This window comes from Sparus aurata, chromosome 5 (assembly GCF_900880675.1).
Source record: "Sparus aurata chromosome 5, fSpaAur1.1, whole genome shotgun sequence".
NCBI lineage: Eukaryota > Metazoa > Chordata > Actinopteri > Spariformes > Sparidae > Sparus > Sparus aurata.
Window position 1 is genome coordinate 23,857,385 of NC_044191.1, and position 26,712 is coordinate 23,884,096.

General features: G+C 39.3%; 1 protein-coding gene across 1 annotated transcript; it reads left to right on the plus strand.

The window, feature by feature from the left end:
• Nucleotides 1-66: 66 nt before the first annotated feature.
• LOC115581690 (zinc finger protein 236-like) lies at nt 67-12,495 on the plus strand. Its single transcript, XM_030416981.1, has 4 exons — nt 67-1,817; nt 4,257-6,655; nt 9,017-9,425; nt 9,860-12,495. The coding sequence occupies exons 1-4, from the start codon at nt 1,646-1,648 to the stop codon at nt 11,218-11,220; spliced, it is 4,341 nt and encodes a 1,446-aa protein (XP_030272841.1). The 5' UTR covers nt 67-1,645; the 3' UTR covers nt 11,221-12,495.
• Nucleotides 12,496-26,712: the final 14,217 nt, after the last annotated feature.

The following is a 26,712-nucleotide window of genomic DNA, read 5'->3' on the forward strand; positions in this document are numbered from 1 at the left end:
TTTGCATCATCATGAATGTCGTCTTGGGCTCTGACCTTTCGTCGAACATTTTTCACTATTTGATTGGCTAAAAGAGTTATTAGTGCATCAATCCTCTAATCTCCTGTTTGATTTACTGTTGCATTGCTTGTTAAATTCAACATGTTAATACATTTTCCCCTGACAGGATCAGATTACTTTTGTGTGATTGTAATTGATTGATAACTATTATCTCACATTAGATGTGCTGCTCAATCTCTCCATTGCTGGATCTCATTTGTGAGTGTTTTTATGTCTTCTAATCAGTCTTTGCTCAAATGTCCTCCAAAACATCACACTGCAGTTCATATTGAGGTAACGTCTTGAACAGTTATTCAATCCTACATCGAACTGGAGTAAACCATAGCCAGGTTCTTGATTGAAATTGTTGTTGCTGTATAGATAAAATATTGATTATTGTGTTAAATGACATTCTGATGTCATGCTGCTGATACAGCAGACTGGATGTACCTGTCAGACTTAATTAGGGCTTGAAATCTAATCTCCAAACAGGCTTGCTTCTAATATGAATGTTTTTATTTTCAAACTTAAATCCAAGAAGTTGCGTAATTTGCCTTCTCAATTAATGTTAAACTAGTTTTTTTTTCTGTTCACATGGACAACATTTTTTGGGGGAATTACTTTGCTTGATGAATGCTGTATTTGTTTGTACTGCAAACTTGAACTTTATTCTGTCATTTTAATATTGTGGCTAATCAGTTTACATTCGCTACTTGTATATACCAGTCAGTTCTGTTTATCACTGTGTGTTACTGTGTTTATACAGTATATAGATTCACTCTTCAGTTGTATCCAATTCTCATCTATTGAATTCCGTAAAAATACATTTCTTTATCTATCTACATATTTGTGTAGATGTGGGAGACACTATAATTCCAATGTATGCTTTGTTAAAAAACAAAACAAAAAAACATTGACGATAACACATAAATAGATAACACACTGTTAGCATGTAACCTGATATACTCTTGGAGTTTCGCTCCAGAACAGTCGATGACAGTCGAATGGAAGATGTGGAGAAACTTGATTAGAAATTGAAAAATTAGTTTGGGAATTGAGGGTCTTGACAATGGATGAAAGAAGAGAGGGTTGTAAATGATTTCTTATGTGATATGAGTGCACAGTAATGAGAGGCATGAATACAGTGGAGAGGAAGAAAGCAGTGGCCCATGTTTTGTTCTGCAAAAAGTATGATTTAGAGAGAGGTGGATTAAGTGAGTCCAAGAAACAATCTCCAGGTGACATCTTCCTGTTTTTTTCTTAGACTAATGAATGTATTTAGATAACTGTCATATAAATTGTAATTTTTTAATTATGTATCTTCTTTTGTCCAGCTGTTTTTTTGTGTGTGTATTTCTTCATGGAGAGAGCAGACAATGAGTCGACACTCCAGATCACTAGGGGGCGATAGTGAGCCTGGAAGCGGTTAGGCAACCACTCATAAAATCAATAGAAGAAGAACAGCAAGCAAACGAACAAGACCAAGAAGAAGAAGTAGAAGAAGAACTTTTCATGCGGAAGTAAACAGTGAACTGGCAAGTCCAGTTTTCGCTAATGCTTTGTTAAAAGTTCATGTGTGAAGAAGTGTCTCACTCTCAGTTCAACAATGGCTTTAGTTCCGAGTATGAGACAGTTTGTCTGTGATCGACTGACCGCCGCCGCTCAAGAAATACTGGGAGTCTTTGAGAAGAAGTTGGAAAACTACGAGGCAGAAATCGCTCGTCAACGCAGACTGTTGGACTCAGTTTTCACCCCAGAGATAAAGTTACACCGGACAGGTTGGGACAATAAATGTCTTTTTCCTAATAAAGCCAGTTCTGTGTTAAACAGACGTAGGTATTGTTCAAGTCATGTTTTAGTTTTCAGCTCTGTCGAGCTCAACTTACGGACAAACCAGTTTGACAGGTGTAACAGATAATTGCATCTGAGGAGATAAGGTGATGAGTGGGCTCAGCATGTCGCTAAAAAGGCATAAACTAAATGTGTCCAAACTGTTAGTGACAATATACTGTATTACACTCACTACTGTCACGAAGCGTGTCAGACACGTGAAGCCTCGTTACATGCGGAAGTCGCCTCAATACTTTGATCCTATCACCTGGGGGTCAATAAAAACTTGGCAATAATTGACATATCTTTAACATTGCCAGAAGGCTGAACTCGGCCATCGCTCGTTATGTGAGACAACTTTGTCGACAACAAGCAGCTGTGGAAACTAACCAGTGATTAAATGTAACTAAGTACATTTGCTAAAGTACTGTACTGTTTGTAATGTCCAGCCACCTGCTTTAAGCGAATAGGGGGCAGTATTTCCCCTTTTCTCAAGGTTTAGTTCAACATTTGTTTCTTTGCAAGTTCATCATTGCACGTTGATAAAATACCTAAATAATTACCTCTAGATATGTTTAGTTACCAATATATCCACCAGTTCTCAGTCGTTGCATTCTTTTGTCGCGCAGTACGTGCTGATTAAAACTTTTGGAGGTATACATTGACTCTAAATTTTGAGAACAGCTCATTCTATTTGTGTGACAAAGACAGGTCTGTGCAAGGACACATACTAAGCAACCACCGTTACCTTCATTTGTGTCAAGCTGGCACAAAAGCCATTCCGACTGGTTGGAATGTTTCATTTCACGTTTATTATCAACGCAAAAAAGCCATGAGGTTTTTTTTGCCATTACAAGCAAAAACAAATTCCCAGAAGTATCAGTGCAATAGTAGACACTGAAATATTTACCATGGTGTTTGGTGCATTACAAAAAGAAGGCTAATTCGTGCAGCAATATAGAACACAAAAATGACAATAAAACTATATAGAAATACTATAGCAAATATGCAAGTTTTAGACTTAAAAAGCTGTACAGTTTTGTAAAAACTTCTTCATCATGGGTTGTGCAAAAGTTCACAGTATAAAGAATAAATGTCATGGGATTATGGTCAAAGATGTCAGCTGATGTAATGTGTAGAGACAGACATCCACTAGGGGGGGCTTGTTAAGGAGACCAGCTGCAGATAAGAATAAAGGGCAGGGTGGTAATTCATCGCTGGGGCTGGCTGGTCAGGATTTCTGCTTCTAAATAGACTTAAGTTCAGACACATTGTTGTTATTAAAACATGTTAGGACTGTGTTTATTATGTATAATGTATTACAGAAGAAGAGACGCCCGTACTTGGCTGCTTAGCAGTGGATATCTCTGCAATGCAGTATAAAGACATCTTGGAAATAACGCCAGAACTGCTACTTCTTCACACTCTGTTGATAGGGTTAGTTCTTTGTTTGAATTGTAAACTAAAATAGTGCATCATTATGTACAATTTTTAGGAGCTGTCACTCAAATCAAGTATTTTTAAGTCATGCGACTTAAAATTTGTACCCACTTCATCTCGGATGTAAATATTGCACTTTTTACTTCACTACATTTGTCCCTCCATTGCAGATTAAATAACTCAACATTATTCAGATATAAACATCTAGAGCGTTAACATACAACATAAAAATTGTAATATAAATAAAAACCTTAATGTTCAATAGTAAAATACTGCGTGACAAACACTGACATTTTGTACTGCACAATGAGTACTTTTACTTTTCATATTTTAGAGACATTTATCTGACATACTTCCATAGTTTGACTTCAGTAATGTTTTGAATGCCTGACTCTTACTTGTGGTGGAGTACTTTCACAGTGTGGTATTGCTACTTTTATTCAGGTAAATAATCTGAATACTTCTTCCAGCACTAGCAACTTAATAGCATTAAGTACATTTACTCAAATATTGTACTTGAATACAATTTTGATGAATTTGTACTTTCCCTGATTATTGCAATTTTGTGATGGTTTCACCTGTATGCTGTTAATGTATTACTCCACTACTTTAATCAGTCAACTAGCTAAATCTACTTGTCTAAGGTTATAAAGGCATGTACACTACTTTTCCTTGAATATACATTAAATATTGAAACTGATTCTTAAACCTTCTGGCTTGTGATCACTTACAATAAGGTCCAGTTGGGGGCATGTTACAGTTGTTTTTAAGTTGTTGATACGCAAAGACATCAAACTTCTGTCCTTGCTTTGTCAGTCCTTGAGAGGTGACTACTAATGTCTAATTAACACTGGTCATTATAGACTTTCTTAGTCACAACTGTTGAATACAGACTTATTAATGTGCAGCATTTCATCATTGCCCCATTTCTTTGTCCTTCCCTTTAGAGCTCGCACAGTTATCTGTCAATAAGGAGGGGGCGGCCCTTCGGAACAGGCAGCAGACTGGCTCCAGTTCGGTCCCACCAGATCCTCCACGTATCAAAGAGGAATATGAGGAAATGTGTGTCAGTCAGGAACGACAGCAGCTTGCACAGCAAGAGGATACTAATGCCTCCAAGTTGAATCCAGCTTGTGAGGAAGGTGTCCAGAGTGGTCAATCTCAGAATTTGGACAAAGACCAGTCAAATAAAGATCCTCCATCCACCAACTCAAATAAAGATATATTACCTGGATCTGACCAGGACAGTTCTGCGGTATCAGCAACAAACGGTGACAATCTCACTGACAACTCTCAAGTAGCTGAGAGCCAAGATCACCAGATAACTTGCACCCATGGAAGTGCAACACCAACCACACACAATGAGTCAACAGCACACAAGACAAGCGATGACGAAAACACATCAGCTACAAGTATGGAGCACACATCAGATAACCAAAGCAATGATAGGAACACAACATCAACTACAGGTACTGAGCCAACGCCAAATGAAAAATGTAATGATAAGACCACAGCATCAACAAGTGACACTGAGCTTCCACCAACTGAGAGCGATAATGATGACACCCAACCATCAGAAGGTAATAGTGAGTCCACACCAAACGAGACAGGCCAAGATGACAACACAGCATGGGCTACAAGTACTGAGCAAACACTTAATGAGAAATGTAACGATGAAAACACAGCATCAATCAGTAGTACCGAGCTAACACCAAATGAGAACACAACATCAATCACAAATACTGAGCCAACACCACAGAAGAAACCAGATGATCAAAAAACATCATCAGCAAAAAAGACAACATCACCTACACGTGCTGAGTCAGTGCCAAAGAAGAAAGATGACTCAACATTAAAAGGAAATGGTGAAAGTACACCAAATAAGAAACAAAGCAATGAGAAGACAACATCAGCTAAAAGTAGTGATTCAACAACATACATAAAACCCAATGATGGGAGATCAGCATCAACTTCGAGTACTAAACCAGCACCAAAAAAACACAGTGGTGGTAAAACAACTTCTACTGGAAGTATCGAGCCAACACCACATAAGGATTGTAACCGCGAGAATGCATCATCTACACCACAGGAGAAGGGTAATGAGACAACCACAACATCAGATGAAGGCACCGAACTTACACCAGATGAGACATATAATGATGACAACCCAACATCAGAAGAGAATAGTGTACCAGTTAAGAAACATAACAATGAGAAGACAACATCTGCTAAAAGTGCTGATCCAACAGCAAAAGGAAAACCCAATGACGGGAAAGCAAAATTAACCTCAAGTTCCAAGCCAGCCCCAAACAAGAAGAGTAACGATGGAAGCACGACGTCAACCAGAAGCGATGAGTTGACACCAAATAAGAAACCTAAAAATGGCAAAACAGTGTCTACAAGCAGCAAGGGGTTGACAACTCGTAAGAGACTTAAGGAAGGGAGCGCAACATCAGTTGGAAGTAGTGAATCAACACCAATAAAGAAAAGTAAGAATGAAAATACATCAACCAGAAATGCAGAGCAAAAGCAAAGTGAGGAACGCAACAATGAGAGGGCAGCGTCAAATCGAAGAACTACAGCACCAACAAAAAAGAACAATGGGGACTCCTCAGGTAGTAGTAGTAACGAGGGTGAAGGTGACAACCCTTACAAGTGTGAAAGGTGCGGTAAAGTGATGAGTAATTTCAAAAACTACAAATTTCATATGAAATCCCACACTGTCGAAAAGACTTACAAATGTGACACTTGTGGGAAAATGTTCAGGGAGAGTTGGGATTTGAATAAACATCTGGTGGTTCATTCTGTCGACAAGCCTTTCAAATGCAAGATCTGTGGAAACGGGTTCAACCGTCGGTATAATCTGGATCTGCATGCAAGGGTTCACACTGGCGAAAAGCCATTCAAATGTGACGTCTGTGATAAAAGCTTCAGCTCATTGGTGAACATGAAGAAGCACACGAGAATTCACACAGGTGAGAAGCCGTACAGCTGCAGCGACTGCGGGAAGGAGTTTGCAGATTCTTCGGCTTTCAGAAATCACCAGCGAGTCCATTCGGGGGAAAAGCCCTTCAAGTGTTCCTATTGCAAGAGAAAATTTGCTACCGGTACGACTTTGAAAAGGCACACCAGAACACACACAGGTGAAAAGCCATATAAGTGCACCGTGTGTGACAAGTCGTTTGGGCATAGAACAGACCTGAAAGGACACATGAGGTTGCATACTGGGGAGAAGCCTTATAAATGCAGCACTTGTGGAGAACAGTTCTCAACCTGGTTAAAACACAGCAAACACAAGAGAAAGCACACAAGTGAAGCACAAAGCCCTAATACTTCTGATAAAGATGCTTGAATTGCACTACAGTAGAATTTCTGCTGGTATTTTGACATTTAATTTTAAAAGAGCACTCCCCCTAATTAAGCATTGCATTCCTAAAACATTTTTGGACAGAACCAGTCATCCTTATTCAAGTCCTTCTTCCTTGTTGAAATCTGATGCCTACATTACCCACAATGCAACACAAGCACTGACCAGTCAGCGATACAGTTGTGTTCTAATGTAGCCTTGGGGCTACAGACATCTGGCAAGGTCACTTCTTTCTAACTCCAAAGGTTTTATATATATATACTGTATATATTTTTCAATTGACTGTCATTGCCTGGATGTCACTTGAGACATATCAGACTTTACACAGCTCCCTCTGAGGCCAAATTAAGCTTTTTCACATACAGTATGTAAACTGTAAACAGACACTGATGTTAAAAGTGGAGTTAATTTATACGTTTTAATTTGCCGTTTTCTGTTATATACTTTAAGGTCTTTATCGTAAATAATAATAGTCATGCCTTGTTTTTGAAGCGATGACTGAGTTTAGTGTATTTGCCAGCTGGCTTCGCTCTCTCTGGGCCGTCCAGGTCTCAAAAATGGAGCTACATTTATAAACTCAAAAGGGCAGCATCGGTGACGGTTTGCCGCTTCAGCTATGAAATAGGGGGTGGTTTGAGTGGTGGATCTATATGCTAGCACTGCACAGAGCATTAGAATATCAAACCGACAATCATTTTTATAGACAAACCTGGATTGTGTGCTAGTATTTATTCGACTGGCCAGAGTTGTCATTTGCTGGATTAACTTGCACTGTGTTGCAGCAAAAGTCCATCTAGCTTTAACTTTAATGTTGGACGCATTGTTGTTGTTTTTTCCTTTCTTGAGTTGTCTTTATGAAATGAATGAGCGGTCTGCACATTAGCTCGTAGCACCAATGTCAGTCTGGAACCAGCCTTATCTCTGGCACCATCGCATGATGGTGACTCAAAGTGAATATGTCATGATTATGGTAATAAGAAAATGTGCAGGTTGTTATTGAATGTATTTCAGTTTCTAGAAAAACATGAATGATAGGAATCTTATTTGAATAGAAGTTGATCTGACTGAGGCAGAGGCACTCTTGGATCATATCTTCTGACGCTAGTTTTAACTCTGATGGTACAAGTCTATATGGATGACAAAATCAGTTTGTAATCCCACAGTTTTGGGCCTTGCTATGTTTCATGACAGTTACATACACATAAAATGGCTGTTTTTATCTGCTGTATCATTATTTGAATCAGCGATAATGTTATTCATTGTATTTGGGGAAGAAACAGCCTCTTTGTTGTCTGAATGCCTTAATGCCTTATCCTCTTGGTAATGTGTGTTTTTTTTAAAGTGCAGCTTTTTAGACTACAGCACAATTGTTCTGTAAAACCCACAAAAATGAATGTTTTATTAATTATTTTGCTCAATCAGTCTTGAATAAACCAAAGTTTGCCTTTTTCATAAAAAGGTGTGGTTGTTATGTTGCTTGCAATTTACATTTTGGGCAGCTGATGGACAGACACAGAGGTCACCTCAGACGTGAGGCACTTGAAATGGCTACTAATGATAATAATAATAATAATATATTTAATTTGTAAAGCACATTTAAACACATCTCAAAGTGCTACAGGAAAAGCAACAATAAACGAGAAAACATTAGTAAAAAAGAAAAAAAGAACATCTAAAAGTCAAAAGCAACTTAGATAACTTAGTAGATGAGCACTGCTCTCTCTCGGTTTCGGTAAGGTACAGGAAGAAACTTTAGCTAAGATAAGTGATGAAGCGAAGACATTGTGTCTCTGAATTGCAGCTTAATTAATTTTTTGGGATATTTGGATATTCAGCGTTTATTTTCAGTAACTTCCATGTCATGTGACCCAGTGACTCCAAACTGAATTGTATTACTAAATGGGACAAAAATCACACACTCCTTTTTATTGCATTTTGCTGCTTATATTATTATTATTATTATTATTATTATTATTGTTATTATTATTGTTATTATGAATTATGCCACTGAGTGTCTCAGGAGTGAATGTCTGTCCAACATCCAACCTTAAATAACTTTGCCTCGTGTTTAAGTACATGTTGTTATTTATTGTATTTCTTGATCTATTGACAGGTATAAACATTTTTTAATATGTATTACTTAACCTGCCCGTTTTGAGCGTGTTTGTATTGTTTTATGCAATTCAAATTCTTAATTATAAAATGTATTGTAAATAAAGTTTTTTTGGGGAAAAAAAGAACATGGGCCGTTTACGTCACACGCTGGGGGCGGGGTTATCGTGACCCACCGGAACATAAACAGTGTTTAGCTCACAGATTGAGTAGCCTGGCTTATTTTAAAACGAGCAACAGACTTTCACAATGGAGGAGAAATGGAAGAAATGGTCCTTGGAGGAGACGAGCTGTCTCCTCGCACTGTGGTCCTCACCTGAAGTCCAGAGCAAACTAGTCGGAGCGACGAGAACAAAACCCGCGTACGAGCAGATACAACACGGGATGTCTACAGCGGGATACAACAGAAGCTTCGACCAGATCGTGAACAGACTCAAAAAGCTGAAAACTGAGTACAGAGAACTAAAGAAAAACCAAATTGGCAGTGAGCAGCCACAGAGTAATCCCTATTTCGAAATACTCGACTCGGTCCTCGGCGACAGACCTGCATGTCAACTCGACGAGGCCTTGAACTCATCAGCAGCAATTGTTAAGGTGATAGTGGATGATAAGGTGTTGCAAACCTTCAATGTTCCTGGTAAGTTTAAAAAAAACAAAAACATTTTTTTAAGCTATTGCTATTGATTTCTTAACAGTTCAGCGAATGAACTGTTGCTAACTTGTCACCTCAGTGTTAGGGACATGGATGGGTTTAAAACCTACGTGCCTTAGGTGCCCCCGAAAAACTAAGCACAACAGAAAACTCGCAATACCATCCTCTATTTCTGACCCTGGCCCAGTAGTTCCCGCACAGACCCTAAACGCTTACTGAAGTAATGGAGCAGCTTGTATTTACTTCTGTATATTACCTACTACTTTAGTCAGACTACTTGTACTTCTTTACTCTCACTGCAGTTAAATACTGAGTCATATGTTAGACATTAAGGTTGTGTAATTAAGTATTTCTTTATAAAACCACACAGTGCTTCATAAGGCAAAACATCTTTATTGGTCATTGTTTTGTCCATTCAGAGCTCCCACAATATGTCTGTAAGAAGGAGGAAGAAGAGGAGGAGGAGGAGAAGGAAGTTGTTCTTGACCAGCAGATCTGTAAGCAGGAGAGGAACTCCAGTGTGGACCCAGAGGACTCCAAGCCTCCAAAGATTAAAGAGGAACAAGAGGAACTCTGCACCAGTCAGGATGGAGAGCAGCTTGTACTGAAGCAGGAGACTGATACCTTTATGTTGACTCCTGCGTATGATCAGACTGAATTTAAAGATCAGTCTCTGCTTTTAGATCCAAAACAAACTCTGCAAGGTGCAGCAGAGGAAGATCCTCTTGACAAAATCCAGATTGAAAGTGTCACATCTGAAACTGACACCTACCATGTAGCAGATAACCAGAATCACAGGGGAGAAAAAAACCTAGACTCGGCACCAACGACGAATGCTGTGCCAGAACCAAAGAAGGACCAGCAACAAATTAAAACTCCCAAAGAAAAACCCTATAAATGCTGCTTCTGTGAGAAAACATTTGCTCAGTCCGGTGAGTTAACTAAACACAGGAGAACTCATACGGGTGAGAAGCCGTATGTTTGCAGCACCTGTGGGAAAACATTCATCTGTGGCGCAAACATGAAGAGGCACATGAGGACTCATACAGGTGACAAGCCTCACGTCTGCAGCTACTGCAGTAAAGCATTTCTTTTCTTAAAAAACTTGAAAGTTCACATGAGAATCCACACTGGTGAAAAGCCTTATAAATGCAGCTACTGTGAAAGGACCTTCATCCATCACTCTATCCTAAAACGGCACATAAAAACTCACACTGGAGAAAAACCCTTCGAATGCCGCTTATGTGAGAAAACGTTCGCTCAGGTAGCTGAGGTAACTAAACACATGAGGACTCACACGGGCGAGAAGCCTTACGTTTGTGTCACCTGTGGGAAAAGTTTCAGCTGTGGTGCTAATTTGAATAGGCACATAAGGATTCACACAGGTGAGACGCCTTACACCTGCAGCGACTGCGGGAAGGAGTTTAAAGACTCCTCGTCGTTGAAGAATCACTTTCGAATGCATACAGGGGAGAAGCCGTATGAATGCCCTGCATGTGGGAAGAGATTCCCAATCAGTTCAGCGTTGGCTAAACACATTAGAATCCACACAGGTGATAGGCCATACAAGTGTGACACCTGTGGAGTTGGTTATATCCAAAAAACAGAACTGAGAGCACACATTATGATCCATACAGGCGAGAGACCATTCAAATGCAATGTGTGTGGAGATGGGTTCAGAAGGAAGACAACACTGAAGAATCACATGAAAGTCCATAAGGGTGTTTCACCAAGTAGCAGTTCATTAAATGATGTACCTGTGCATGACATGGAAAAGTAATCAAATGGTAAAAAAAGAAAAAGACTTCTCTGTAGATCTTGTTTAATGTTTTCACCTCATGGCCTTGTTACTCAACATAACCCGAATGAACTGAATGCTCTTGTAGGTTTTCTTCTGTGGTTTTCAAGACATTGCTGCCAGACCATGCTTCACGATACAGGCCTCTGATCCACATAGATAGGTGTGGTCTAGACGATAAACAATGACTAGAAAGTGATGAAATAATTGAAATGACAGCCCTGCTGGAAATGGATCTACATACTCTGACAGAGATCTGTTGGCGCACCCGGTGTCAACTGCTGTCTGGCATATAACTAAATTTTTAACAACCATTCTTTATTTGATCACATCGATTGTACAACATAGTGAAACTTGTGCTCTGGATTAAACCCATCCTGAAGGAGCAGCAGCCCCAGATATGAGCCCAGGTTAAGGGCTCTGACTGGAGAGTTAACCTGGTGTGCATGTTTTGAAGGTGGGGGTAACCAGAGTAACTGGAGAAAACCCATGCAAGCATGGGGAGAACATGCACACTCTGCAGAGCACCACTGTGATCATGGTCCTATTCTGCCATCATGTGGTTGTTCATTTATTTGCACTATTTATTTGTAGTATTTTAAAGCAGGCACATGTTTGTGTATTTATATACTCATTGTGAATACTAGGATAGGTAAGAAAGGCTGGTGAGCAAAGATGGATCAGTTAATGTTCCATTGCTCTATTATAATTTGTTGTTTAAACTGATAGACTTTTTAAGACATTTTAAAGCTCTTTTTATAGCTATAATTTAATTATTGGTGATATCTAATAATATCAATTTCCCATTATCAGGCTCATAATTCTTCTGTCTGATATGTAACTACTCAAAATTAGTCAAGCATAATGGGATATAGGTTCATATGTGCATGTGCATGCAATAAAAGTCAAATGAAATGTGTTGCATTATTTTTGGGGACAAATTCACAAAATAGAAAGGCAAGGCAAGTTTATTTGTATAGCACAATTCGGACACAAGACAACTCAAAGTGCTTTACAGGCACACACAAATTACATTAAAAGACATACAAATTTCATTAATAATAAAAATAACAATTCTGATGTGTCAAAGAATAAACAGTCAAGTGAAAAATATCTCAATACCCCTAACAAATTTTGAGTTGTGTATCATGCGTTCACGGTAAATACATGTGTAGGTTGCCAAGTGCAGCTGTCAGCTACCCATGTACAGTATTTCCATTGGTATCTGATGTGAATAAATGTAATGGCCCAACCTTTTTTTTTGCTCCTGTGTGTGTCTGGAAGGTGTATTATGATGCTTTCATGCAGCAGTTGGGTTTAGTGTATCTGTCAATTTAGATTATGTTTAAAATAAATTAGACTTTGACTAATGCAAAGCATGAGCATTTGAGTTACATTTTAGATAGAAGGTTTGACACCAAACCTTGTGTACAACTTTGACCTCATCACATTTTGTGATTGTGAGGGAGAAACTTTTGAACATGTTCTTACAGATCGTTTCCATACTACTTCCCTGGATTTACCTAAATATATTTTAGAAATGCTTGAAAAACATGTCACTCTAACAAAGGTAGATATTTTACTCATTTTAACAAGTTCAACTTCTTTCCAGAAGACCTTTACATAATGTAATTATTGTTATAACAAAATATTAAATTCATAAAATGAAATGGCTTGAAAGATTTCCCTCCTGTCACCCCTTTAAAGTTACAGATTTGAAATCATATTTGACTTCCATTGAAAATTTAAATCTGAAAAAACAGAATTTGGCAAAAACAAGTAGGCTATTTGGACATTTCCAATGTGCTCCCACAAAATTTCTGCAAGAAGGACAAAGAAGAGGAGAAGGAAGTTTGTTTTGACCAGCAGCTCTGTAAGCAGGAGAGGAACTCCGGGTTGGACCAAGAGGACTAGAAGCCTCCACAGATTAAAGAAGAACAGGATGAACTCTACATCAGTCAGAATGGAGAGCAGCTTCAACTGAAGCAGGAAACTGATACCTTTATGATGACTCCTACGTATGATCAAACCAAATTCAAAGATCTATCTCTGCTTTTAGATCCTAAACAAACTCTGCAAGGTGCAGCAGAGGAGGATCCTCTTGACAAAATCCAGATTATATGTATAGAATCTGAAACTGACACCTACCATGTAGTAAATAACCAGAATCAGAGGGGAGAAAACCATAGAGACTCAACACCAATGACAAATACTGTGCCTGAGCACAGACGGACCAACAACAAATTAAAACTCTCAAATGAAAAACCCTGTAAGTGGTGCTTCTGTGAGAAACAATTCCCACGAAACATACGGCTTCTCTCATACGGGAGAGAAGCCGTATGTTTGCAGCACCTGTGGGAAAACATTCATCTGTGGCGCAAATATGAAGAGGCACATGAGGACTCACACAGGTGACAAGCCTCACGTCTGCAGCTACTGCACCAAATCATATTATTTGTCCAAAAACCTGAAAGTTCATATGAGAATCCACACTGGTGAAAGGCCTTATAAATGCAGCTCATGTGAAAAGACGTTCACCTGTCTGTCTACTCTGAAATGGCACACAAAAGGCCTGCAAATGCCGCTTTTGTTGGAAAACGTTTGCCCAAGTGGCTGAGGTAACTAAACACATGAGCGGGCGAGAAGCAGTATGTTTGCAACACCTGTGGGAAGTATTTCACCTGTGGTGCCAATTTGAATAGGCACATTATGATTCATATTGGTGAGACGCCATTCAAATGCAATGTGTGTGGAGACGGGTTCAGAAGAAAGGGAACGCTGAAGAAACATGAATTTCCATAAGGGTGTTTCACCAGGTAGCAGTTCTTTAAAGGATGTACCTGTGCGTGACATGAAAGAGTCAAAGAATGAAAAAAAAAAAACAAATAAAAAAAACAAGAAGCTAGAATTATTTTAGAGAGCTAGAGTTGATTTAGTTAAAAACACCCTCCATGATCAACAGGTTATAACCAGTGCCCCAGTTGGTGTTACAAACCTTCTAGCATACAAACAGACTAAACAAACTCATCAAAAAGGGCAGGGTCTGTTGTTGGCTCTTAAGCTTGTGACCCTGGAGGAGGTGGCGGAGGACAGGATGCTGGCAAAGCCGCTGGCAATCATGAACAATGCCACTCACCCCCTCCCAAAAACTCTGGACAGGCTTAAGAGCAGCTTCAGCAACAGACACATTCAACCCCGCTGCCTAAAGGAACGGCAGAGGAAATCATTCCTACTCCTATTCCTATTCTATTACAATCAGACTTTATAACACTCGCTCCAAAACACACAAATGATTTTTGCGTTTTAAATGATTATTAATGCAAATAAAACTGCAGCTTATCCTCTTGCACCTTATGTTCCACTTACCTCTACTCCTCGATACCTCAGCATTTTATTTTATTTAACTCAGTTTTTTATTTTATTTTACAACTACTTTAAGCATTTTATTGTATATAGTACTTTACTGTTTCTATATATGCCTTGTGTTTTGATTGTATTTGTACTTGAATGTACCTGCTACTATGATAACCTTATTTCCACTCAGGGATTAATAAAGTTATCTATCTGTCAATCTATCTAGACACATTGCGTTGCTCATTATCTCTTTACTGCTATCATGTGGTCGTTTGTTTATTTGCACCATTTGATTTTAAATTTTTGAGCAGACAATATTGTATTGAGTGTATTGTAAGTGCAAAGTATGAATTCTAGGGATCCACAGTATGGATCTTTGTTCAGCCGATGTCGATAACCAATAAATACCTGCTTCTCCTGGCTCATAGGGATAACTGATCATTTCAAATTTCTGTATTCTATTAAGGGGTACTGTGCTTTATGCACACCTTAGGATAAGACAGGCTAAGATTAAGTGATCAAAGATGGATGATTTAGTATTTAATCGCTCTATTTGTTGTTTAATAATTTATCTGTCAGATATATATCATGCATCCCTGGTGTATACATATCTAGGCTGCCATTTTCTGCTTTTGCACAGCTGTCAGCTTCCCCTATGCAGAATTTCTATTGGTATCTATTGAGAATTAATTTATTGGCTGACCTTTTTTGTTTTTAGTTTGTACTGGAGATGTATTATAATGCTTTCATGCTGCTAATGCCTTTTGTCTCTATCTCCTTAATAAAGACTGTGTGACTCTAGAAGTTAGTCCCTCATGATACATCCTGACTTGTTCAGTTATCTCCTTTTTTAGAAATAACAGATGCTGCTTGTCTGTCATTAGAAACCTCCCAGCAGCATTGAATCAGTTATGACTTCATTCGGCTACCTAGTGGGAGTAGTGGGACTTTCCCCAGTTAAAGTGTGTTATTATAAAGCCTCCATACATTTAAATACATATTCCTTATTTTTACTTTTGGGTTCTTCTACATACTTGGGGCTGTTCTAATCCAACTGATACGCTTACATTAAATTTGGTTAACCATGTAGGTGATTGCCAGAGGTATAATTATTACGCGCAAGTTGTCAGGCTAACCCGACATTCTGCTGTTAAAGTAACCCCCATGAATTTGTAGTTACGTTGAAAGTGGACTCGGTGCCAGACAGCCATTAAAGCTGAGATCCTCCAGACACAAAGTGTGCTTTACAGCAAGTAGCTCATTATTACCCCTTAAACAAATATGCCATGTTAACATTATTTTTTCCTCCACAGACATTATCTTCAGTGTAATTTCCTCAGGAGGAATAGCCTGAACGCAGTTAAAATTTTTATTTGAGCTCTAGCTGTGGGTCTGCACGCCTGTGTTCACTGTTCCCTTATATACACACGCACACACAGGCTTTATCTATCGCTTCATCTTCCCCCCTTTTCTGTTATATATACGCACACAATCAAAGGCTCACTCATTGCAAAATATTATTGCACCGCAGAGGTTGCTGTCAGATACCAAAAGTAGTGTGCATGCGTATCATTTCATTGGGATATACAAAGTGATAATAGATGATAAAAATGAAAGAAAACTGCAGGCACTGTCTCTGTCTGTCAGACCACCTACCGTCCTCTCTGTACTGTACATTTATCAGTCTGAGCTGCAGTGGTTAATCAGTGGGTCGTGGTTCCAGAGCTCGACTATTAGCAGCTCACAGGTGGGTTCATAAATCATCTAGATTGTGTTTGCACAGCTGGTTGTAGCCCTTCACTCTGCTCGCCCCAACCTCTGCCACCGTATCAATTTCAAACAGGCAGATATTTGTAATCATCCTGGATGACTTGTTTTACTTAGTAATATTTGATTATGTGATTAATGGAGTAAGCGTGAGTAGGCTTAAAGGGGGCTACTGAAAAAACCCAGCCCAAAATAAAGTAAAGTATTAAAATGCATTGTTTTCGTTCTAAATTGCTATTTGAAAGAACCATCCACCATTCTACAGTCACTACCATCCATCTCGCTATGACGATTTCTATCCTCCAGAGATGTTAAAGACCTGCAGTATACTTGATGAACACACCACTGACACACAAGTAAAGTGAATCACTTTACACAGTATTTCTTAGCCATTTCCCTTGGGCATGGATGTATGTGGGTATATCTTATTTGGCCCATAGTCTCTCTCTCTAGACTGTAAATACATGTTCAGTTTGCTACAACCACTTTGCTACATTTGTGTGTCTTTTGTGGCCTGTGTAGTGATGATGAATAATAGTGATACAAATGTATAGAATATAAAATAGAAGAATCAGTAAAATGTAATAAAACACAGGTGTGATTTATTTGTCCCGTTAATTTGGCATTGGTTTGGAGTGACTGGGTCACATGACATGGAGGCTATTGTGAATAAAAAAACCTGCTGAATTTTCATAATGAATATTCAAATAAAATAAAAGAATAAAAGAAGCAGTCAAATGTAATACAAACAAGTATGTCTTATTTGTCCCATTTAGTCATACAATTCAGCATTTGTTTGGAGACACTGGGTCACATACCATGGAAGCTATTGAAAATAAAAGCCATTATCTTATTAAAATATTAGGATGATGATCCCTGAATCAGCCCCCAGCACAGCCAGAATTCCTTGGAAGCAAGCTAACCCTCTTCTTGCTGCCAACACTGGTTAAAACTAAGTAAAAGATGCTGCTGGGTGTGAATGTCTGTCGAACAACCAGCCTAAAACTAACTTCACCTCAGTGTCCAAGTACTGTTATTTCTTGTGGGCTTATCACGGCAATATGCAAACTATCAGGCTATTGATGTTGTCTGTTTAATACTCTGCAGATTTGCTTGTGTTAAGTTTTAGCTATCTGCCAAAGATGCTTCCATGCAGTTGATTTAAACAGTGGTATATCTACTTGACAGAGTGTGTGGGATAGGATAAGGATAAGTTGCTCACAGAGTGGGTGGTCGGATAGACGGATGAGGTTTGGTTTGTGGTTACAGTCTTACAACAAACCTGGGTCTCCATAGTCTGTTGGCTCTCTAAGTTTGGGTTTATGAATGTTAGTATGATTTCCCTTGCACAGCTTCCATTCACAATATTTTTTCCATAATTGGCTTCAAATACTGGCTTCAAATAAAGCTAAATATGACCTTTATTTCTGAATTCTGTTACACTGCTGCTACATCCATCACACTCAACTCAATACTCATTGTCATCTACTGCTAACCATATTACAGGACCTTAAATCAGCGGACATAGCCCTCAACAAGCCATGATTTCATGTGGGTTTAAGCATGTGTGTTGATAATCATTTGCTGCTTGTCTATTTTGGGTCCACTGCTGCGCATGTACCTCAGAAGATAATTATCCTTTACTGTCAACTGTGCTGTTTGCTTGTGGGGAGTGACGAGGTCAGTGCAAACACACATGGAGATGCTGCTTTTAAATACCATATTAGGTGTTTTTTTTTTTTTTTTTTTTAAATGCGTGCGTATGTTTCATTACTGTTATTGTTTTTAAGACATATAGTGATAAAAAAAACAAACAATCAAGACCATGGCTGAGCATTTCTGCTTTAGAACTGCAGTGAACCGATGACTAAATACAGATTTAGACAGCCAGGGCTTCATAAAAGCAGCAGCTGAGACTTTGGTCCTGCTTTTTCTGTATAGAGGAAATGGTTTAGGTCAGCAACAAGTCAGTGTCACTGAGATGCCTTTGAAACGAGAGAAACCGATAGAAAACTGAATCAGACTTCACCAAAATACACTGATATGAGCAACAAATAAGATTGCTCAGTGAGTTGTGTGGTTTGAAACTAATCAGAGGTCTTTGTATTCCTGGATTAGGCCTCAAATACTCATTACAGTTCAGAAGACCCGATTCCTTGGTCTCATTAACAGCATCAGTCTCCCCAACTTCTTTCTCTTTAAGCACAGCAGGCTGGAGCGGCCTGTCACTACCTGTATTGTCCGGCTGACATTTTGTTTTTTCAGTAAATCCATTTTTCTAGTTATAACACTGGTAATTGGCTTGAACAGCGGTCATGACTGCGTGAAGCTGAGTGGTTGTCTCACTCTAGTGACAGCAGAGCCCCTTCTGCCAAACGCCACAGTACTTAACTCAAACAATTGCCATCTTTACCTTCTGTCAGCTCTTTCGGTCAGCATCACGCTCATTCTTTCATGCTCTCTCTCTCTTTCTCTCTCTCTCTCTCTCTCACAAACACACACACACACACACGCACACACACACACACACAGAGCAGTGTTTAAGTTTCATATACAAGTCAGTTTCAGTGGGAATTTTCCCTTCTATATCAAATTTTCCAACGAGGCCAGTGTGTCTGAAATGGACACATAAAAAGATTAAAAAGATTCTGTATATTTAACCAAATTACATAAAAGCTTAAATGGATTTGTGATGAAACCCTGAGCTCCAAAACCATGTCTGCGAAATCCATCATGGTTTTCACAAGCTTTCCCCGGTGATTAGCGTTGGCTGGAGCGCTGGCGTGCACTGCAAAATCAAAACCATATTCATTCTGGCCCGACACACTTGTGTGCTTGCAGAAAGTGTCTCAGTCACTAACCCCGTGATTTATAAACGTTTATCTCACCGCAGAGGCCGAATCAAAGGCCTGGGAAAAGGGAACAAATTAACAGAAAGGTATTTAGCTTTTCTAAGAGACCTAATTTTGAAAGCCGCAGTATTCATAAAGCCACAGTGCATAATTATGTTTTTATAGCTGTATAAACTATAATGTTACCTTGTAATTTCATGGTTACCAATGTAGCAATTTCGAGACCCCAGTTTTGCTTTGGCTTTGTTTGTTTGCGTTTTTTGTGTAAGAAGTTATGCATGTTTTTGAAAACTGGGCTCTAATTTTCACAGGATGTGGTATTTTTGTAGATGTTTGATTTGTGTCTAAAAAATGCATGGATCTGGAGAGACAGGTGTGCAGTGGATGTTGGCTGGATGTTTGACGACTCATGAGGCTGAAACTATGATCATACACTGTTGGCTGTATAATATTCTTAACTAACACTGTATTTAGACTGTACCAAAGCAAAAGGTATCACTATAAGAAGCACCTTAAATGCATGACCTCTTGTTGGCTGTATTTTATCTATTATGTTTAGATTATGTTAATCATCAAAACTTAAATGCCCTCAATGTTCTTTCAGCATATCAAATATTTTTCAAGGTATTATATCAAAATGACAGTATTGGGACAACAGCTACCTCACTTACTCAAAAGTAAAATACAAAAAACCTATTGATAATAAACACTAATTGTCAATTGTAAAATACATTTCCTCACTTGTAAAGTGTCTCATTGACCTTTGAGACCCAGCATTTCAAAACAAAGTCGATTGTGTGTTTAATTTAGAGCTGCAACTGAAAATAAGTCTTACTTTTGATGATCCATTAATCGCTGTGAGTCATTATTTAACAAGAAGTTGTGTTACAGCTGAACTTCTGTAACTGATGAAAGACCAACACTTATGTACACGATGATGTCTCACACAGTGTGGCAGATGTTTCCCCAAATTGTGCAGGTACATTTTCACCGGCATATAGTATATTACTGAAAATGTGAAGGACAAACATTGTGGACTACCACCATCTCTCCTGAATTATAACTATATTTCTTACTTTACACACAGCCAAATCTGTGTGACTTTCTTAGCAATCCAGTTTTTACATATCAAAGACCCCATTTATGTATTGTAATCCTGCCAGAATTATATTGCTCCCAGAAGTTTGAATCTATTCCATGTCTCTGTCTACTTTAAAGACGTCTAGTGTTTTCACGCTTCAGGCTTTAAACTGATGCCGTTATGCTGAGCGCATAATCAGCGCTACAACAGGACGACTTCTTTTTCCTACTTTGCTAAATTTGGAGCCAAACAATTAAAAGTTGTACAGTTGCCAATACAATATTTCTCTTTTCTCTCCACTTATATTTCCATGGCCTCAGTATGATATTTGAAGAGCTGTGCGAGGGGAGTTTTATGGAAACTTTTCAGTGAAAAGCAGACGTGGAATCTGACTGTTTCAAGGTGACATGAGGTAATAGTCGAAAAAGATGACTTTCTAAGAAGGAAGCGACTGCTCTTTTGATCACAGTAGGACAGTTATTCCACCATCAGGGAGCCAAGATGGAGCAGACACATTGCAGATGTGTTATAGCAGCAGTGCCTCTTTGTGCTTACACTCCACCAGTTCCATCTTAGCCATAGGAGACTGATGCTCTGGTTTCCACCTGGCAGCCTGAGCTCTAACATAAATAATGACCTTAAGTGCAGCTCAATTGTTGCAATAATTTAGACTGAATGAAGCGAGAACTTGTTTTTCTTACAGGGATAATGGTGGAGCTCTGAAGGGCCTTTAAACCTGCTGTGTAGTCGGTGTAGCTGAAGAAAAGAGCAGAAGACGCATTATTCTGCCTGCTGTTAAAGTATGCGACTGCTGTTAGACATTTGAATGCAGTGGTGGACTCAGGATGTTTGAGGGTGAGGGATGAAAAAAATGAAAAAAGGCACCAGCGTCGTGACATATATATATGTATATAGTGAAGAGAGGGCACTTAATCACATTTTCTCCCCTGGAGGAACACCCTAGTGGGCACTTTATAAAATTTTATCTTCCTTAGGAGCATCCAAGAGGGCACTTTCGCAATGTATTTTCCAGTATGGGGGCATCAGGGCAGCCAATCATCCCCCCTGAGTCCACCAGTGCTTGAATGTATTTGTCAGCATGTGGTGGGTGGGACAGCAACAGATGTCGACTGACAGAAAATGAATCTTCCAACAGTTTTGAAAATCCATCAGTCGTTTTAAAGAAACATGCCAAATATTTATATAGTCGTATATAGTATATTTACTTCTGCTTGCCTTTTTTTTCTTTACTTTTTTTGTTACTTTATATAAAAATTTATTGATGAATTAGGAAACTAATGTACGGATCAATTGATCACTTGTGACATTTCAAGAGCTGCAACTAAAAGTGATTTTTCGCCATCGAAGAATCTACAGATTATCCTCTTAATTAATCTTTTACATTATCAAATGTTTTAAAATTGTGAAAAATGTTCATCACAGAAATAAAGCCATCAATCAGCAATAAAAATAACCATCAACCGTGCAACTGATTAATTAAATAGTATCAGTTCTAAACATTTCAAGTGTGAAGAAGCATGTATGCATAACACAATACTGCACTTCAATGTAAAAAAAAAAAAAAGACAGTGCAGAGCTAATAAACCAGATTAATCCTGTGATTGACCTAAATTTGCTTTTATTTTCCAACAACCAACAGTCAGCCAACAGCCATGAAGTGGTCAATTGTAAATAAAAAACACAAACTGATCAGAAATTACAGCAACATGATAAAAAGAACCACAAAAAAATGCATAAAACAACAATCCTTGTTACATTTATAATCATCAGGGTAAATAATATAAATGACTTTGGTATAGATGATGGATCATATATCATCCAGATGTACCAGAAAGTATCAAAATCTCAGCCCTTAGCACCTTTCGAGCTGCCAATAATAAGTACCTGCTCATATCCAGCAGGGGGCAGCAGTTCACTGGCTGACTGGGCTGTCACTGCCTCACCCTGAAAAGAAATCTCAGTTTCCCCTTTCACACTGGACGAGAGGTGGTCATAGCAAAAGCTTGTCACCAGGATCAGGATTTGAACCAGGAAACAAATTAAGTTCAGGTTTATTTTCAAACCAAACATGCATCAGAAAAAAAAAGAAGCAGATAAAGCCAGTTACCGTAATTTTAACATGTACACACTAGACAAAGACAAAAAAAAGCTTGAATCAGCTGTATGGAACATTTTTAGTGAGTCTATAATGCATCACACCTACTACATTAAAAAGTGGTAGTCAGTTGTGTGTCTGGGCTGCTAGCAGCACATCGTGTTAATGCAGCTGTGGGAAAACAGAGATGAGCTGGAGAGGTCATAAATCTTCCTCAGCTCACAATAGTGTTGGCTCACTGACCGAGTGGCATGACTTCAAAGAGAACCCCTGTCTTCAAATGAACTTGTTGCCTTAACTGATACAGGTTTAGCTTGGCCAGCTGTTTCAACTGTGTGTGTGTGTGTGTGTGTGCGTGTCTTGAAATTGACATCAGTGGGCCACCAACGAGGAGCAATGACACCTTTTGGATAGAGTTATGGTTTGTTTGTATGTGTGTGTGTGTTTGTGTGTGTGTGTGTGTGTGTGTGTGTGTGTGTGTGTATGCCATTCTGAACTGTTAAAGGGCCATACCAGTGTTTCTGTATATTGTTGTCCATTTGCTACAATACAAATCATATAAACGCTACTTTACTCAAGCTCATTTTCCAAAGCCTATTAGTGTTTTTGATTCTATAATGTATTTTTAAACCTTCCACAAAGCCGTTTGTGTCATTTTAAAAGCAACTTATTTGAAAGAGGCAACAATTAGTCTATTAATTGATTAGCTGATCGACAGGCACTTGCAGTGTGTTTTGATTATTGGTTAATCATTGTTGACCAACATTTGTGAATGTGAATGTATTGACTTTTTTCTCAGTTTGTTGATGCAGTAGTAAGATCTGATGTTTTCAAAGGAAAGATACCTTAAAATATTTCTGCGCAATTTTGGCAGCCGTTCGTCTGGAATAGTGTACGTGATCTGCAGGAAATGAGTAAAACAGAAAAAAATACTAGTTGCATCTCACAGTTCTCAGACATAAACCATATTTGGAATCTCGTTAAAGAACCGAACAGTAAAAATCTATAAAATAATATAATAAAATGTGGCAATGGGAGCACATTTTTGTACCATTTTGTTTCTGAGTGGGTCACACCCATTGGAAAAACACAAAACAATATCTAAAAGAGGCTGTGGCGTGACGTCTGACATCTCATGAAAGTGATTGGAGGTGGAAAAGAAAAGTTTTAGTTGTAAAATAAGGAGGAGTTTGATCTAAGTTAAGATTCTAGACTGAGTTATTATAGAGGATCTGGGGATACATTTTTCTTTCAAATACATAATATTGCAGTTTTCTGTATCAGACTGTATTCTGCATTCTTTCAAGAAACAAATGAACCTGTTGGTAGTTTAGAGAAAAAGCCCCTGAACGCTCCTGTGACCCCAGATTAGAATTAATTAAAGCAGCTGGTGTTTGCATTTATGATGCAAACACCACCAGTTTGCAATGTTTCTCTAAAAGGGCATATCACTTTAACAAGTGTCTGACTTCCACTTGTTGTGAAAGCAGTCTGGGCTGATCATGTGTTGGGGGGCCTGCAGGGTGTTAGAGCATTCCAGTAACAGCAACATCCTTCCAATATCTTCCTGGTATTACTCTTTTCTTTATGGGATCTGTCTTTGCGCTCACTTTGATCTCTCTACTTTACCATCAGTCTTTCTCCCACCCACCATCGTCTCCTCTTTTTTCTTCCTTTTCCTCCTTTCTCTCTCTCTCTCTCTCTCTCTCCCCATCTCTTGTGTTGGTTGTCTTTCCGTGTCAGAGACTAAGCAAACAGAGTCGTGTGTGAGCGGCCTCATAACTCCACGTTCCTGAGAGACTGGGAGCTCTCAGACGAGCGCAGCTGTGTCTTCATTTGTCGGCCATGTTCGGCATTCTCCAGATATCTCCTGGAGGCTCCTGGGCTTTTTCTGTGTTCTAGTTTGACCCTGTGCCCCCGTGGAAGTCTGCGTGGACGGGAGGCAAAGTGGGACACATTTTACAGGTACGGTTACGAGGGAGAAAGACACATGACTGAAGAAAAAAAGTTTGGTTCAAGCTGTTGTGAAATCAACCAAAATTTTCCCTATAGTCAGGTAAATCACGTGTTACCTGATTTGGGGTGCAGCGAACAAATACTTTCATTTTCAGTTAATCTGGTGAATACTGATCAGTTTTCACAGGACAGGACAGGACAGGACATCTTAAAATGTCATATTCTGTTTGACAAACAGTCAAAAACCACAAGATGTTTGATTTTATTCATCACAGAATACAAAGAAAATTTGATAAACAAGTAATGTAATTCAGTTTCTATCTATCCATTGAATGATTATTTGATAATTTCAGCTCTAACACAAAATGTCTGTTGAATGCAATGACTTCTTTTACAACTCATTGGCTCAATTTTGGATCCTGATTTTCTGTAGTTTCCACATCAGTAACATGATAAATAAACATAATCACAATATGATTCCACTGATAAATCCCAAATGAATGTTACTATTACTATAACCATTGCCACTGATTTCCATTATCAATAATTGTGATGATTGTTTTTGTTGATTATTATTTGGTCCAACAATGGAAGAAAATAGTGGAAACTGTCTGTCAAAGTTCCTCAGAGCCAAGCAGATTTCTTTACATCGCTTGTTAAGTCCAACCAACAGTCCATCCCCCAGAAATATGCATTTACCCATAGCATGAGCCCACGTATAGCACCGAATCTGTGTGAAACAGGAACATTTTGCAGTTATGCTTGAAAAATTAGCTCAAATTGATGTATCGGCCACTTGAAAAGCAAGAGGGAGAAAAAGAAGAGCAGCAGTGTGGTTTCATCCTGCTCCAATTTTCCGTCTCCTCCTCTGTGTGAAAGTTTCAGATGCGGCGAGGGGTGAAATTTCCCTCTGGTGCTGATCCGCCTCTGGAGGTAGTATCAGGGCCGTATTATTGGCGAACCGAACCAGTGTGAATGGATAAGCCGATGGCGCAGAGTGAGAGCGTGTCGACCGTCCAGTCTGATAACTGCACAGGTCCCTCACTCAGCTAAATAAAGAGAAATTTTCCACAAAGCAAACAAAAGTAAGGTAGTAACTGTGACTGTCTTTGGCAACTTATATGAGGAAAAAAAATACCACAGTTGTATGTGGAGAAGCGTCCGTCCTCCTGTCTGTCCGCTTGATCGTCTTACCGACTCTTCGTCACATTTCTGCCCGAGAAACAGCGTCTGTCACCGGCAAAAAACTTTAACTCACTGGGTGTTTGTGATGAAAATAAATCACCGTGACCGTCAGCCCTCTGGACCGAGACTTCAGTGAACTTTCCCCCAGAAAACAGCCTCCCTCCCCGCGAGTGAGAGAGTCAGACAGCTTCCAGTTTAAAAAACGTAATTTCGCTGGTGGGATCTCAATCACAACGCATTATAACTGCATCCATATGATTATAAACTGTCAACTGACAGGGGGGACACCTGGGAAACACCTTGAAAACACACCGACATCAACATCATGACGTGTACCGTCACGCCTCTTTAGGAGCCGCAGCGCCGGCTTTCTGTGTGAATTACACAGCGGTTCGTCTTTAAGGCGGAGATGCTTTGCTCAGTGTGAATCACTATCGGCGGAGAGTTGGCGAAAACCAAAGCTGGGGCGATAATGTGGCGTCGCTGTGTAAAAAGGGCTAGTTTGGAGCTTTCAAAAAAAGGAAAATGAAAGGAATTTCAAGGTGATAGAGCGCAGAGCAGATGGTGTGTGTGAGTATGCGAAGAGTGTGAAAAGAGTGAGGAGACCTGTCCAGGCCAGTCTCATGGCTAACACAGATATCAGCAGGAGGCCAGCATGTGCTATCTTCTCTCTCTGTCTCCCCCTCCTCCCCTACTTGCAGTTCCCTTGACCCCGCTCTTCCTTCACCTTGCAGGCGTGAATCATCAGATACGCACACATCTGCATTCACACTCCTCACTTCTCTCCTCCCTTCTATCTCTCTCTATCTTCTTTTTTACGGTTTCACTCCTCTCTCTCTCTTTCTTTCTCTCTCTCGCTCTTTGTCACTCTCTCATCTGTTTCTTGGTGCATCTGGCGAACATGAGCTGTGGAAAGACAACAGACAAGTACTGGGAGAAGTGTGTGGGCGAGTGTGTGTGTGTCTGTTGTGTGGGGGCGGCTGTGCACATCTGCATGTGTGCCGTACCCGCAGATGACAAAGGCAACTGTGCGTCTTCGTCAACCAAATCCCATCTGAAAGTATTTTCATATGAGCTCTTGGTTCTGTACCGACACTGAACAGACACCCACAGAAACCACTGACACTTGAGTCGCTAAGCTGTCCAACAAGGATTGCTGAAAT

Bases quoted from the DNA above. Each gene is read 5' to 3' on its own strand.
- LOC115581690 (XM_030416981.1), top strand. From the start codon at position 1,646: ATGGCTTTAGTTCCGAGTATGAGACAGTTTGTCTGTGATCGACTGACC. The intron at 1,818-4,256 runs GTTGGGACAATA...CCTTCCCTTTAG, and splicing joins GATAAAGTTACACCGGACAG to AGCTCGCACAGTTATCTGTC. The intron at 6,656-9,016 runs GCTTGAATTGCA...GGCTTATTTTAA, and splicing joins CTAATACTTCTGATAAAGAT to AACGAGCAACAGACTTTCAC.